Here is a 15,774-nt window from a genome sequence, read left to right as displayed (position 1 = left end):
TCATATGGAAAGGAGGAAGGCAGAAGACCCTGCTGCTGTCACACTTTCAATCTGGAAGGTCGCCAAATCCAGATGACATTCAAGGAAGACTTAGATTTCAGAAGTTTTCTCACAGTACAAATATCATCTTGCTTCTGTCTGCGGACTCTGTGCCAGGGGCTTTTCTAAGACATGGTGTTAAATACTCATGTTTTCATATGATATTGTGGATTCTAGTCCCATTTATAATAAAAGCCCAACTGTGTTAAAGCCATTCCCAGCCACATATGAAACTTTCAAAATAATAGTATTGTCACTTTATCATATCACATTGATATAACTCACCTTCTTGGGGCACATGTAAGACAAAGTTAAGGCTGGTGACATAGCTCAGTTGGTGAAGTGTTTTGCCTCACAAGCACTAGAACCAGAGTTTCATCCATGTAGCTTGTAAGAAATAAACTTGACATGGTGGCACATATTTGTACCCTACTATGGAGCAAAGACAGGTAGAACCCTAGGGTTTGGAGGTCAGTCACCCTACCAGACTTGACAAGTTCTAAGCCAGTGAGACCCTGTGCTCAAAAAAAAAAAAAAAAAAAAAAAAAAAAAAAAAAAAAACAGTGCCTGAGAAATAATAGCCATGACTGTCTTCTCTACATACATGCATGTGTAGACATATTAAGTGCACCTGTATACATACACTACACATGCTTGAATATCCATATATGTAGGGAGACACCATAACCACTCTTCCTAAGAGCTGGCTACAGGTGTGCTTAACCACGCCTGTCAGGGCGTGGTCAGGGGAGGTTCAGGATGATGAGTGAGGAGTTGTTAAGGTGCAGCAGAGACATGGGAGCACTCTCTCTCTAGCCTCCCTAGCTTGCTGCCTCTGGGCACGCTCTGACTTGTGCTTGGCCGATATTATTTGAATAAAGATATCTTAACCTGCAACTTCTCGGTACACATATACATTACTTATACATGCAAAATCCAGTAAATGACCAAAGTTATAGCCATGGCTGCTACTTTCCACAAAATAACACTATCCCCTAGCAACAGAAACCATGTCTGTCTTTCCTGCTTATATTTTAGCTATCTGCTGACATCTTGACCTCAAGGACAGCTCTATCATGTGTTGAGAGTGAATACTGCCAGGAGTTATTGGGCAAAAGCTGATGCAGGGCTGTTCTATCCCAGGTCATGAGGATTACTGATGAGCTTTCTGCTCCTGTCCAAAACTCTGGACACAAGGTCATCAGTCCCAAAGGACCCTGGGTAATGTTCATTGAAATAATGAATCAGGTATATCCTTTAAAGTGATGAGAAGCTACACATGGGAGCACACAACTTTAATCCAGCACTGGGGAGGCTGAAACAAGTATATCTCTATTGAGGTTGAGGTCAACATGGTCTACATAGTAAGTGCCGGGCCAGCCAGGGTTACATAGGAAGAACCTTCCTAAAAATTAGAGAAAGAAGAATGAGAGTGGGGTTAGTTGGGAAAACTGTCTTAATTTAGGGTTTGTTGATTTTCAATAAGGATTTTTTTTTAGGTAATTGGTTTTTCTGGAAATGGCAAAATGGGGATATGGGAAAGTTACTCATACCTTTACTACAAAGTATGTGTCATGTATAAATTTAGGTAAGATGGTAGTTGTTTTTTAATATGGTTGAAACCATTCACTGAATTCTCAAATTGCATCAGTATTTCCATTATACACCTGAACCACTTTCTGGTTTTATAGTTTACATTTTGTATAATAAGGCTGAAACTATTTGAGTTGTAAAAATCTTGTGTTTGATATTATTTTCACTTCTAGGGAGTTAAACTGTGAAGAAAACCTTAATAGTTTTTTTTCCACATTGTATGATGCTACATGATTACTGTAAACATTGAAAATATAATTTAGCTATTTTTACATCTGCATAACCCCTAGTAGAGTGTAACTCAACATTGCATTTTTGTCCTTTGGGTTGTGATCCTTTGCCTTTAACAGCTGAGCCATCTCTCCAGCCTGATAACACCACATGTTTAAGACATACTAGGAACCCACAACTCAGCCACCATGTAGAGCCTGTACTCCATAAGGGTCTAGGTATTCACCACAAATCGTCTTATACGTCTATCCTGGCTGCTTGAGTTGGAACTTGTAGATTCACCCAGACTTCTTTGATTTCCCTTCTTTTCTGGGCATACTGGGTTGAAGTTAAGGAGCATAGCATGTGGTTCATATTCTGCTCTTAGAACATTCTCATTAAGGCTTGGCTTTTAATTTTCCAAGGTTTCCCTCTGCAGGTGGTGCACATGGGCTGGGTAAATGAGAGGCTCCAGAGAGCTGATGACACCTCTCAGATCTTCAGATCCAAGTTCTTGGCCCTGAAGGGCTCGTCATTCTTCATTTTCAGCACTCCTCCGGTAAGGATGCCTTTGCATCTGGTGGGGGTGAGGGGCCTGTTGCCAGAGTTATTCAGATGAGATTAGGTCCTGAAAGAAGGCAGAGATAGGGTGGTTGTTTGTGGCTTTCTCCAGACCTCAGTGATTGGAATGGGTCCTGCTTATGGATTAACAAACAGTGACTTCCTTAGAACTCAAAGGAATCCATTTCTGTCTTTCAGTTCAAACAGCCAGTGAGATATGGTTGTAGCATTTCTTTGCTTCAAATAACAGCTGGTGTGGAGGTGGGGTGCAGACAGCTCTTTGGTTGAGTTATACAGTTGAAGGATCCAAAATGCAGTCAAAGCAAAACACAGCCCCCCTCTTTAGATATTTCTAACTAAATGTCTAAATAATGAAATTTCCAAAGTTATTCTTTCCCACACAATTTCTAGATTTGATTAAAGCGAACAGCCTGCTCTAGTGGGACCCATCACAAAACTGTGAGGATGGATGGATGCTGTTTTTCCATACTTCTATTTTCCAATTCCTACCCACACTGTTCTCAGATTGATCAAATGGGTTATAAGTGCTCTGCCTAAAAGTTCATCATTTGAAGTTTCTTTTTTTAACTTTCGGATTCTGACCACTAGAACTAACAAGTAATGAAACTTAGTTTAAAGTCCCTGAGAAGTCAGGATCCACAAAAACAGTGAGATAAATTTCTACCATTAAAATGAGATAAAGTAGCACAAATGTTTGGAATCATTTTATATTTTCAGAAGCACCCTTCACTGAGCTTCCCTCGGGGTGTGCATCCTATGTAAAATGTAAAGCTAAGTGTGGGGAAATATGCCCTCTAAGTAGTACTGCTACTTTCACTGACTTTCCTCATTAAAGTGCTTTTTCTTCCCCAGGATTTGATTAGGACAACAATGTGTCTAGTTACAAGTTCGGTTTTATTTATTGATTTAAAATCTTATGTTATAAATTTACTCACATTACAATCACCAACATATATGCATAAGCATGGGTTAAATTCTCCTGAAGGTAAACTAGTTAGAGTTCCTTAACGTTGCTAAATTAATTTATATGGTTTTATCTAATAGAGTAAGTGGATATTTTTTGAGTAGTGTTAGAGTCTTCCCTCATATTCAGGTATGATACCTGGATAATGATGTCAGTAGCATGCAGGTAATGTTAACAGTGGGGACAACATGAATGTGCTGCTCATCTGGCTGGATCCTCAGTTACAGTGGGTGAAAGTACCACGTGAAAATTTCCATTTTTCCTGTGCTAATTATGCTGAAAGAAACCAAATGGTGAAAGGCAGTATGATACGTGAATGAATATTCAGCCCAAAGTCAGATTGAAGCAGAAACTTTCGCTTTTATAGTCCCTATGTCTTCATATAATTTTCAGTTCTCTGGTGACATAGCTGTCATTGCCATCCCTGTATAATGATAATAGAGTCGCTGCTGTTTAGGAGGTTAAGTGACTTATGTAGATGCTCTCTGATGGCTGAATAGTCACTGGCTGGGTAGTCCCTTCTGTTGGAAGATATTGAAACCCTACAGCTGTGCCCATGAATTGGAAATGTCAGAAATCTCTTTAAATGGGAAAAATCATTGGATATTTCTAGGTGCAGGGAGCTAGCAAATCTCAAAGACATTTTGTATTTTAAGCCATCAACTTAACATGAAGCAATGCCCAGAGGGAAACAAAAGTTGTTTTGTTCTATATAAGAATTGTAGAAGGTAGGTGGAGGAAGCCCATCCAAGCACTTGGCCAAGTCAACTAGCCCCATAGGACTGTGTTCCGCATAGCAGGGACATCCAAGATAAGGGTCTTCACAGTGTAGGACAGTGTGATGGCAGCTGCAATGACCAGCCACAGCATTAAGAGTAGACATGACAGCTGTTTCCATTTATAATTAAAGGCAACAAAGGAAAGAGGTTGTAATTAGTTTCTGAGAAATTTGAAAGCCTTGATTACCTACTGTACAGCAACAGCAAGAAGGAGTGAAGACAAAAGTACAAAACACAGCTTAGAAACCAGACCATGAAAGCAGGGTTTTCATATTTGTTTTGTTTTTATACCATTGGCATAGTTCAATGCCTATCCATTTCTAGAGACAAATGGGTGAGGTTCACTCACTTGCAGTATGCTCAAGATAGGCAGCCCTTTATTAAATAAAAATTGTAAGAAGCTGCAAGCAGCCTAGACAACACACTAAATGGAAAGATAAAAAATAACCTTACATAATAGAATGGTGTTGGACAAAATTAACTGTTTTAAACAATTTGTATTGTATCTACAATAACCAAAGCATATTTTAAAGCGAGATAGGAAAGACTGTGTGGAACAAGGAAGAAGAATTACTCCACATCTCAGAGGAATTGACTGTAGGTTAATAACTTGAAGCTACAAGTTCTCAGCATAATTGTCCTGCTTACCAGCCAGGGACATAAGGCAACTTATTTACATTCCTTATCCAACAGTTTCCTCAGTTACATGTCAGAGATAATAAATCTTGACTGGAATATCCCACCGGGCCACAGTGAACACAGGATGGCTTACTTATATAAGTGAGTTGAAGCCTCTGAAGCACATAAAATTTAAAAGATAAAAATCATACCACTAATATTAGACAGCTTTTTGTTGTCATAGCAATGCTCACAATATGGTAAGTGAATTTATACCTAAATATTTATATGTGTTTCCTGGGCCTAGGATTTATGTTTGGCATTACTAGTAATTTCCAATACCAGATTTTACATTGCCTAAATCTAAAACATTAAGTTAAGTTTTAATAAATATTCATTTAACTTAGCATGAAGCTTAAAGTTCCTGGATCAGGGACAGGCAGTTAATGACTTGCAGAGCATCCAGTGTCAGGTTCCCCAGTGTGTGGGCCCAGCGGTGATCATGGCCTCCTCATATGCAGAGGCCTGAACTTCAAATGGGAGATCCCAAGGTACTACTCTCTATGTAGACCTTATGCAGCTAGCAGGACACCCACCCATCTCTCCATAGGATGGACTTCATCTCAGTAAAGTCACCATGTTCTCTCTAGAGGAAGGAGGTGTAGTCTCCTGTTTCAGGAGTTTGAAGCTACACAAGTGACTTCTAGAGAAGAAACTCTGCAAATGTTCCTGAATGATTATCACTAGCTTCCCTGGAGTAGTTACAAGAACAGCAACCTGCCTTTACCCCAAGGTTCGGTTATAGGCATTTATAAATGCTTGGCAATGCAGAAGAGTCAAAATATTCACTAGGCTATAGTTCTCAGCATGTCTTGTCAGAATTTTGAAGTGGAATCTAGAAGGACCTAAAGATTCTTACTATGGGAAATTTAGAAAGAGCTAAAAAATAATAATATCCTTCAATCAAGGACAGTTTGTTTCTGAGTTCCTTCAGGAATAGAGGGAGGATGGAAAGAATACAGGCCAGCATCCTTTGAACTGAGGTATCCTGCTGAGGAAGAAGCAGCATGTAGTATGAAAGGAACCTCACCACCCTGTATCTATTCTCTACCCTCTATCTCCAAAACCCTCAGAGATTCTGATATGATAGAAATGGAAGTCTGAGACCCTCAGCCCAACTCTTCACTCCTCCTGTCTTCATTGACAGAATATTTATTTCTGACTTGCAAATGGGAATCCAAATGGTGATGCTTCAGCTACTCATGTTTTCAAACACCATTAAAATGTGTTAAAAAAGTAAGGTTGTGAAATCATTTTAACAGCATCATGTAGCATTAGTGTAAAAATTATGTGACAAAGGCCCTTGTGCCCGCAGGAAATATTAGCAGTGACTTTAAGAATGTCAATTAGGCAGATATATCCTATCATCTGTAAAAGTTTATCCAGAAGGAACTGAAGTAAGTCAAGTTTGCAGAGGGCAGGTGAGGATGGGTGCAATGTAGAATTGCTGCATCACCCTGGTATGACATGTATCCCATGGTAACCCTAAAAGATACCAACATAGTGTATCTTACAGCCAAAAATACTGCTCTACCAAAAGCCACATAAGGCTGGATAGGTCAGAAGGCCATCAAGTGCCTTTGTTTGGAGGAGCAAAGACATGTGATTTAAAATCCTTAGTGTCTTCTCACATGAATGCCCTGCTATTGTCCTCTTTGTGATGCACCTTGAGGAGGTTTGGAATCAGTTGACCTAGTCTCTGCTTGTGTTGATTCTGCATCACCAGGTGAAGTTACTGTCAGGGCCAGTGACTGACACATGAAGCTACTTTCTAGGGAAGCTAGCTAGATGATAGCTCAGAGTACTGTGTTGAGTACCCCCTCTCTCTGTTTGAGGTCTTATCCCATCCCTGAGAGGGACATCATGGGAGTATGTACAGAAGAAAGCCGTGCTTCCTATATGAGGGACCCTTTCACTTGAGCAAATGACATCACAGAAAACCTGGTTTACAAAATTAGGAACTCTTTTTTTGTTGTTTTTCAAGGATAGCAATAATAATTAAATGCATGTCTGTGGTGTTATCTTTCTTGCACAAATAAAGCCTGTCTGGGAGTCAGAGAATGGACCTTGCCTCTAGCTAACCGTAAAGGTCTGAAGGTATGTACTGACAGACAGGAAGTGACATAGCTGGGCAGAAACAGGGTATAAGCAGGGAGAAACAGGAAATCACTCTCTTGTCTGCTGAGAGGAGTAGGAGGTAAGGTATGGCTGTGGCTTGCTCCTTCTCTGTGATCTCTCAGCATTTCCCTTTATATCTGACTCTGTTTTTTTATTACATAGACCAATTAAGAACTCTTCTTACACATGCCTGTGGTGTAAATACAGGGTTTCTATCTAAATCCCCTAGACTTTCTCTCTATCTCAAAAGCTTGGGGGTCTCTGTGTTTCCTCACAAATCCACCAGACAACGAAAACGGTGTGGCCATGCAGCTTCTCAGCAGTGTGTGTGGATGCTTAGTCCTGGGGTCACCTGAGATCCCATTGTTCTTCAGTGTCAGCAGAAGCTGGGATGGCCACCTCACTTGCGCTACTCGAGAGTCCTTTCTGATGCACCAATGTCACCCAGAAATTAAAACCAAGGTCACTGAGCTTCATCTGAAACACAGTGGGGCCAAGGACCTCTGTCTTGGTGAGCTTGGCAGGTACAATATCCTTACCCAGGCTTCAACCCTGAGCACTAAGGGAGGGCTTGTAGATCTCTGTAAGGCTTCACTCTTGTCAGCATATTGTTGACCAGGCAGACCTGGGATTCTGAACTTCACATTAATATTCTGTTTCGAATATGTGGATATGTGTCAAATAGCTGTTTGTGTCAACTGTTTCCTACTCAAGCAATGTGGATATCAGGATAACCTCTTGAAAGATTGTTATATTCAGAATTCAGAATCCACAGCCAGGTTTTCGAGCTATAACTAATAAAAAGTGAAAAGAGCCATGCAGAATGGGACAAATATTTTGCTGGTAATTTTCTGCAAGGAGAAATCCAGACTCCTTCCCTTTGCCTTTCTACTGGATTAGAGGTATCTATCTACACCACAATCACATGGGGTAGGGGCTGCTGTGCAGGCTAGAACCAGGCTGGCTACAGCCTAACAAGTCTGACTACTGGCTCAGCCTCAGGTGGGGCTTTGCTGAGTGCACATGCTCCTCTCTGAGAGTGTTGCCTGTGCCCTATCTCCCAGGGCCTGTTGGGTAGCAGCCCAGGGTACACTGGGTGAGCAGAAGCTGACAGGGATGCAGTGTGATGCCAGTGAAGGATGGGGGTCCAGGTACAAGGCTACTGAGTCTTTTCTCCCATATGAAGAAAGATTTCATGTGTGGGTCTCAGCTAAGTCTGTAAGAAGAGAGAGCAAGGAACCCTGGAGAAAGGGAATGAAGAGAGAGACCTGTTTTTTTAAACAGTCTGATTTTAGAAAGTTTTAGACTTACAGAGAAAGCAGACAATAGAAGGCAACCACACCCCCTCCTGACCCTTCCCCTATCCACCCATTCAGGTCACTGTGCATCTGTGTGACTTGTTATAGCAAAGACATTATCAGTAACCAAAGCCTTTGAGGCTTATTGTGACTTCCAGCAATGCACTTGCCCCGAGTCCAATGATGAAATGTCTCTTCCCAGAAATCTTAGCTCTTCTGCCTCATCTCTGTCTCTGTGGAGGTCTCTTTCCTGAATCCATCACAGTGACTGAGACAATAAAGAGCAGGGCATGATTTATGCACAACACAAGCTGGGAGCCTCAGTCATTTTCAGCAACTCAGGGGCTAGAGTGGAGATGGGGTCATCCTCACCGGGTAGGTATGACCTCCTGGCAGGAACACTAAGACAGAAGGAAATTTGATGCCCAGAAAATACCCTGAATACAGCAAAGGAGGCCCTGGAGTTTGCAAACAATAAGAGACACTACCTCCTCATACCCTTACCTTAGAACATAGCTCAGAAAACAGGCTATTCTGACATATACTGATGACAAGCTAATGAGGAAGATGCATTTGATACAACAGGATATCAGAACATAATGTCCTCAACGTAATAATCAGGACACTGTTAGAATGATTAAAATATAACCACAATCTAAAATGCTCAGCATAAAAGTTCAGGCTCACAAAACGATGAATCTACACACTAAAATTCTAAGCTGCCATTTAAATTTTATTTGTGAAAAAAAAATAATAACCTGGGAAATGCTTATTTTACAAACTACATTTTGAAAAGGCAAAATTAAGAATATGTATAGTGCATATTTAAACATCACACCAGCATGTCTCCAAATAATGTGTTTAATCATTTCTTTGTTGTTGTTTTTTTAATTTTCTCAAAATAATCAGATTTCTCTAATGGGAAAGTTAAGCATGGTGCCTGCCCATGTGTGATTTATTTTTGTCTGGTAATACCAGCATACCAACAGCCCTGAAGCTGTACCCTGAGAGGCATCTGCATCTCCTTTACCCTGGTGAACAGTACTATAGGGCAGGAGGACAGGGACAGCTCCAGGTTTAGTAAGCATTGTCTTTGAGTGAGGGCAATGCTCTCTTGGGAAACTTTGAGCACCTTGGCCCTGGGAAGGGGTGCAAATGTCTTAGACATTTTGAGTCTGAAAGATGTAGCAAAGATCAACCACCTCTGCTGATCCCAGAAACCATCCCAGGCCTGAGTGTTGACCCAAAACCAAGCTTCACATTAGCACTTTTGTCCTGCTTGCTTTCTATGAGGGTGTAAATTTCCAGTATTTTTTTGTTGTTCAATTGCAGTAGCAGCTGGCTCTGGAGCAATGACAGGTTAAATGGTAGCACAACAATGTTGCTTCCATGTCAGACTCACTGTTGGCTAGTGCTCTGGCTTTGGTAGCTTTGTATCTGAGTACCTTGGCAGCATTTTGTGTGGTGGGATGATTGCTGAGAAGCCACCAGCTGATTAAATACATGTGGATTCAGTGCTTCAAAGACATCACAGAAAACCCCTGTCCAAGTTGTACTGACTGTAAGGCTAAGTGCACAGTCAACAGAGGAGACCCAAATCTCTGACACTGATGAGAATTGTGTACATTTTTGCCAGAAACATTTTAACTCAGAGATCATATATGTGAGTGTAAATTATAAATCACAGCACATCACTCAAAAATGAATAGTTATGAGCTATGATGTGCCAAACCATCCAAAAACATATTCAAGTAAATTGATTAGGTAAATTTTCCGTTTATTTCTGAAGCAGAAATGTCTAGAGAGTTTAGTGCTAAATAATAGACAGCTGGTCAACAGTGTGTCTGCTGGTCACACTATCTCACATGCATGGTTTTCTTTTTCTGCATTTAAACTAAAATTTAATTGGCAGATGATCCAAAAATGGATCCCTAAAATTATCCCCAGGAGTATAAAGTTCTCGTATTACCAGTGCATGTCTCAATAGAATATCCTTTGTATCCCCATTGCACACTAGAGGAAGACACAGAATCAGAATACAAACCAGACTATAAAGTTTACTGTCACCCAGGGCAAGGGAAATTTAGCATCTAAGTGAGACATGCAGAATCACTCCATGATGTAAGTGCTAGAGCTCTAATCTGAAGGGGCTTCCTCTTCCTACACAAATGTGTCTGTCTGTCTCCCACAGGTAAGCACACTGGATTGGGGACGAGCAGAACGTGCCTATAACCTCTGTGAGGTGCTGTTTAAAGTTCACAAGGTGAGTATCCTTGGCATTTGGATGCCCCTTAGATGACAGAGTGGGAGGAGCAATATGCTCATTGAGGGATATTTGTTCCAGACCAGTTATTTTATCATCTTATTGATTGTTGAGATAGATGGATGGATGGATGGATGGATGGATGGATGGATGGATGGATGGATGGATGAATGCTGAATGATGAAGGGATGGATGTTTTTTGGGTGGAAAATGGATGGTGGTGGTAGTGTGTGTGTGTGTGTGTGTGTGTGTGTGTGTGTGTGTGTGTGTGTGTGTGTTAGTAGCCACATTCTTGAACATGCAGAGACAAGGAGGGTATGTTAGCTTTCTTCTTGTTTCTTCCACCTTATTCCCTTAAAACAGAGTCTTTCATTAAACCTGGAAGTAGGCCTATAGCAAGCTCCAGCAACCCTCCTCTCTCTGCCCTTAACTGCACTGGGGTTCCAAATATACAGGGTCATCCTGGATTTTCTACACATATGGGGGATTTGAACTCGGGTCCTCATGCATGTGCAGCAATCACTCTTACCTGCTAAGCCACCAACTCAGCCCTGTTGAGGAATCCTTTTGTAATCAAATTCAGATTTGTGGCCTAAAAGGAGTTCTTATTTAAGCATGGACTGGACAGGTCAGAACGATGAGTTAAGCAGTTCTAACCAATTAGAGGAAAGTATTCAAAGATAATGAAGGTGGGGGTGGTTATCCACAGTAGTCACATGAAGCTGTCAAAATTGGCAAGTGCATTGCACAGTTCCAGTGTAGCAGATCCACAGGCAGGAAGTAGGTTTCCCTTAATGGGAAGGTGTCATTGCTGATAAGGACCCAATGTAAGGGACATGGGCTTACCTGGGAAGAGTCTTTGTGAGCCCTTTGTTTCCACTGCTGTGGTGACATGCTGGGAATAATGAACAAGACTGTAAATGAGGTGCGCCACTGGACCCATAAGATGTCACTGAGATTTGGGATCTTGGTTTCAGAGGGAATTCTCTTAGTTATATTGTTGGAGGTTTTGTTTTATCTTTTGTTTGTTTGTTTTGTTTGTCTTTTGGTTTTTAAACTGGACTCTTATGTAGCTCAGGCTTGTCTCAAATTCAGTCTATACTTGAGGGTGGCCTTAGACTAACCCTCCTGCCTCTGTTAACCAAGAGCTGGCATGATGATGGCAGGCCCCTGCAGGAATGGGGGGAGAGGCTTTCTAGGTGTGCCACCACCACATCCCTCATGTCTCCTGTGATACGGACTGTAATTTCCAGCTCTTTAAGGCCAGGGAAGTGCACTGCAGGGATTCACAACCTTCTCTGTATTGTGGTCATCTGGAGGGAGCTTCGCCCAAGGCAAAGGATCTAATTCTGCATGCTGTGACATATGAGTCACACATCGAAGCTCTCTTTACATAAAGGTCCCTGGGAATGTTGCTGTGTGGCCAGATCTGTGAATTACCGCTCAGCATCTCATAGTCTGTTCTGAAGCATGTCTTTATAAATAAGCTACATTTTATTGTACCAATTATGTAGAGTTATTAGATACCAAGCTAGATGTATCTTGGTGATCAGAGTTTCCTGTCATCTTTGCACTGTGAGCAAGACAGTTTAAATACATAGCTGCTGTGCTGAATCTATTAATGAGGATGATAGTGGTCTTCATTTATACCTCTTAGCTCAGTATTCTAAGTACTGTCTCTCCCTTGCCCTGCTCGAGTTAATGTTTATTCATCCAGTTATGAACTCCTTCACTACAATTCATGGTTGAAAAAGAGAAAGAACAAGAGCACACTTTGTCTCTGAGCTAGAGACCTATCATTGACTAACAATTCACCTCCAAACTCAGGAGTTAAAACAGCAGCCACCATCCTACAGCTCTGGGCCTGAACTCCTCCTTAGAAATGCTAAACCCAGGCCCTCTGAGGAATCAGTGTAGGCCAAAAAAACTCCTGTGGGCTTTTCTCAGCTTGTTGGGTTTGTGCTAAACAAAAAAATCTCTACGTTTTTAACTTTAAAAGTAAAATATAGTAGTTATCAGTCTCTTAGGAGGAAAGGCTAAACTCCAATAATCAGAGTCTGGGCATAGCTTATGTACAATACTTTTGTGGGCCATTTCTATAGCTGTGTATGAGGAGGAGCCTATTAAAAAGCCTTCTCTCAGTGTTCCCTATTGCCTGCTTCCATACCCTTCATCTGGAAGTAGTAACAACTGGCAGCATCCAGGTCGCTGTAGCTAACCTTGACAGGAGGAAATCCCCAGAGGGTGTTGCTGCTTCTAAACAAGTACATCAGGAACACAGATGGAAGATGCAGCTGCCAGTTGTCTGGTGGGGACAGGACAGTCAGGTGAGTCTGTGGTGGACCATCAGGCTATATCTAGTGCATTATTTGTTTGTTTGTTTGTTTCAGCTATTGTTCCGAAATGTTGCTAAAGCACTTGTCCCATTTGGTGGTTGTGAGGAAGTGATGACCTCCACCAGACCAGGCAAATGCAACCCTCTTCCCAAATGGTGGACTGGGTTCTGTAGTCTGGGCTCAACTTTCCAATTCTGACCCATTTCCAATCCACACTTTTTTTCAGTTCTGGCTTTCGGACAACTACTGGCTACAGGCAAACTTTTATCTGGGTCTCCATGATTTTGACTGTGAAGACCCCAGGCCATACTGCTTTAGCGTCCTGGCCAGCCATGGGAAGAGCCACAACTTCAGCGTGGAGCTGGGCAGTGAGCTGGCTGTGTGGGAGAAGTCATTCCAAAGAGCAACTTTCATGGAAGTTCAGAGAACTGGGGTGAGTATGGTATGGGATTCATGCTTTTCTCACAACAGCTTTTAGGCAGCATTTGACACCTAGGGGATAGAGTATCAATGAAGGTTTATTTCAGGAAAGTGAATCGTGAGAGGTGAACGTTTTTCATCCGAGTCACCATGTCAAAGCAACCTTCCATCATGAGCAGGGCCTTCATTAATAAGCAGAGCTGTTTGTCATAGGGTCTTGCATCTAGTTCATATGTGCATTCATATTTATTGTGAGAAGAGAGCCAAATCTCCTACTGTGGGACACACCTGCCGCTGTAGGAGGAGTTAGCAGGCTACCGCACAGTCAACTCAGAGACAGCTCTGAATCACTTGAGTGTGCAATATTTTAAGACACTTAATGGCCTTTCCTCTCAGACTTAATAGTCCAAGGGAGAATATGATACAGCGATGCGTCTGAATTGCTTCTCTGTTCTCGGAGACAGGAAATAAATCATCCGCAAATTTAAATGTGTATCCACTGAGCGGATAAGGAAGGATGCATTGTGGTTTCTGTTATCGTAAATGTGGGCTTCTTCACAGGACATGTCCTGCTGGAGAAAAGAATGACAGAAAATAAATGAAGCAATGCATCAGACAAGGTCTGTCTGCTTGCCAAGAGTCTGGGTTCCTGACTAGTCTGGTGATGATAACTCTAGGAGTGTGAGCATAGAAACTGGAGACATTTGCTTCATTTCCAGTATGAAAAGATTCTGTTTATTTACCTGTCACTTGGCTGCCAACATACACATGGGCTTTGTGATGGGCTGAGTTGTTACTGGGACCTGATCATCCCTGAGAATTCATGTGAAGACTGCTAGACCACTAAATGCCCTAATATCCAGATGTCCACAGAAAATGAATGTTGGCTCCACCCAGCCCTTGAGGTCTTCCCCTGAACTAGCCACTATGCATGCTATAGGGTAACTTTCTCCTTGATCCTTGGAGCTGAGACAGCAGGTCACTTTTTGCAGGATGTGACATTGGAAGGAAACCCCACAACATTGGCTCTCCTTCCTCAAGTACTTACTGAATGAAGAGACTTGTAGTCTCCTCCCTAGAAATCACCTACACAGATAGCCCATGCTGCCAGAAGGCAACTTTGTGATCCCATTATAGGGAGGAGACTTCATGGCTATTTTTTCTCTGAGGACAGCAGCATACATTCTGTTTCCAACAAGAGAGCTGGAGACACAAGGATAGGACCCATCTGGTTGCCATGGCCACTGTTCTACAGAGCTCGGGTCAGGCACCTGAGACAATGTAGTTAGGTGAATGAATAAAGTCTCCCTGAAAGACAAGTGACAGGCAACCAGGAGTTGTCCTGAGATAAAGAGGAAGCTCAGTCATAGAGCTTAGTGTTGGGGGGAAGCTGGTAGCCAGTCTTCTCATGGTGGGCACTGTGAGTGATTCAGTCTGATAGATAATTGTGTCTGCAGTGTTGATAGAAAGGAGAACTTCTTCCCATGAAGGTCAGTAAGTCCTTCTTTATGTTCAGAACTGTCATTTTCTAAAAGAGGGTAGAAGCAGCAGAGGGATTGGAGCCATAACAGTCACAACGTCTGTTCTCCAGAAGTTGACAGTGTTCAGACAAGAAGAGAGCAGGAGCAGGAGCAGGAGCAAGAGCAGTCCTTCCTATTGTAGGAAGGATCAGAGAATTAAGATGTGAGCTGATGAACCTGAGGGAGGGGAGGGAGGAAGGAGAGAGGGGGAGAGAAGAAGAGGGAGAGACAGGGAGGGGAGGGAGGGACAGAGTGGGGAGAGAGGGGGAGGGAAAGAGAAAGAAGAGAAAGAGACAGGGAAGGAAGGAGAGGCACAGGAAGAGAGAGGGGGAGAGGAAGGAAGAGAGGGGGATGCAGAGGGGGAGAGGGAGAAAGAGGAGAGGGGGAGGGAAGGGAGATAGAGGGAAGGGTAAGAGGAGAGAGAAAGAGACAGGGAGGGGGAGCGAGGGAAAGAGAAAGAGGAGAACAAGACAGGGAGAAAGAGAGAGTGGGAGGGAGCCGGGGAGGAAGAGATAGGAAGAGGGAAGAAGAGAGGGGAGGGACAAAGAGAAAGGGGGAGAGAAAGAAAGACAGGGAGAGAGAGTACTGAGAGTAAGGGTGGAACTACTGAGTGTGTCCCAGAAACTGCAGAGTCTGAAGACTCTACTCTTATTTGATACTTCCTTCTAGAGACCTAGAAACAGCCTTGTAACTATTTTCAAGGCTCTATCCAGGAAGTGACTTAACAGCCCTTTCATTTCTGTGGTCCCTCTGGGAAACAGGTAGACAAGAGAAAGGATGCCTTTCTGGTTTTCAGGCAAGATCAATCCTGGACTTCCACTTCCTCCTTCAGTGACTTGTTCAAAGTAGTTCTGCACTCTGCAGCATGATTCTTGAAAATGGAGACACATCAAAGAGCTGTCCTAGAAGTTACGCTACTGTCCATGCATACTTTCCTACACACCACACTTGGCTTTTAAATGTGCTGAGTGGGC

At 42.4% G+C, this 15,774-nt stretch overlaps 1 protein-coding gene across 1 annotated transcript in view; it reads left to right on the top strand.

Annotated features, from left to right (window-relative positions):
• Sntg2 (syntrophin gamma 2) overlaps window positions 1-15,774 on the top strand; it is a 196,792-nt gene that overhangs the window by 136,456 nt on the left and 44,562 nt on the right. Inside the window, exons 12-14 of the mRNA XM_027424734.2 lie at window positions 2,282-2,401; window positions 10,453-10,524; window positions 13,087-13,293. Of these exons, the coding sequence (XP_027280535.1) occupies window positions 2,282-2,401; window positions 10,453-10,524; window positions 13,087-13,293 (399 nt within the window). The remainder of the gene's footprint in view (window positions 1-2,281; window positions 2,402-10,452; window positions 10,525-13,086; window positions 13,294-15,774) is intronic.

Source organism: Cricetulus griseus, chromosome 7, assembly GCF_003668045.3.
Source record: "Cricetulus griseus strain 17A/GY chromosome 7, alternate assembly CriGri-PICRH-1.0, whole genome shotgun sequence".
NCBI classification, from domain to species: Eukaryota; Metazoa; Chordata; class Mammalia; order Rodentia; family Cricetidae; genus Cricetulus; species Cricetulus griseus.
Note: the sequence above shows the minus strand (reverse complement) of the source record. Positions and strands in the feature narration are given on the sequence as shown.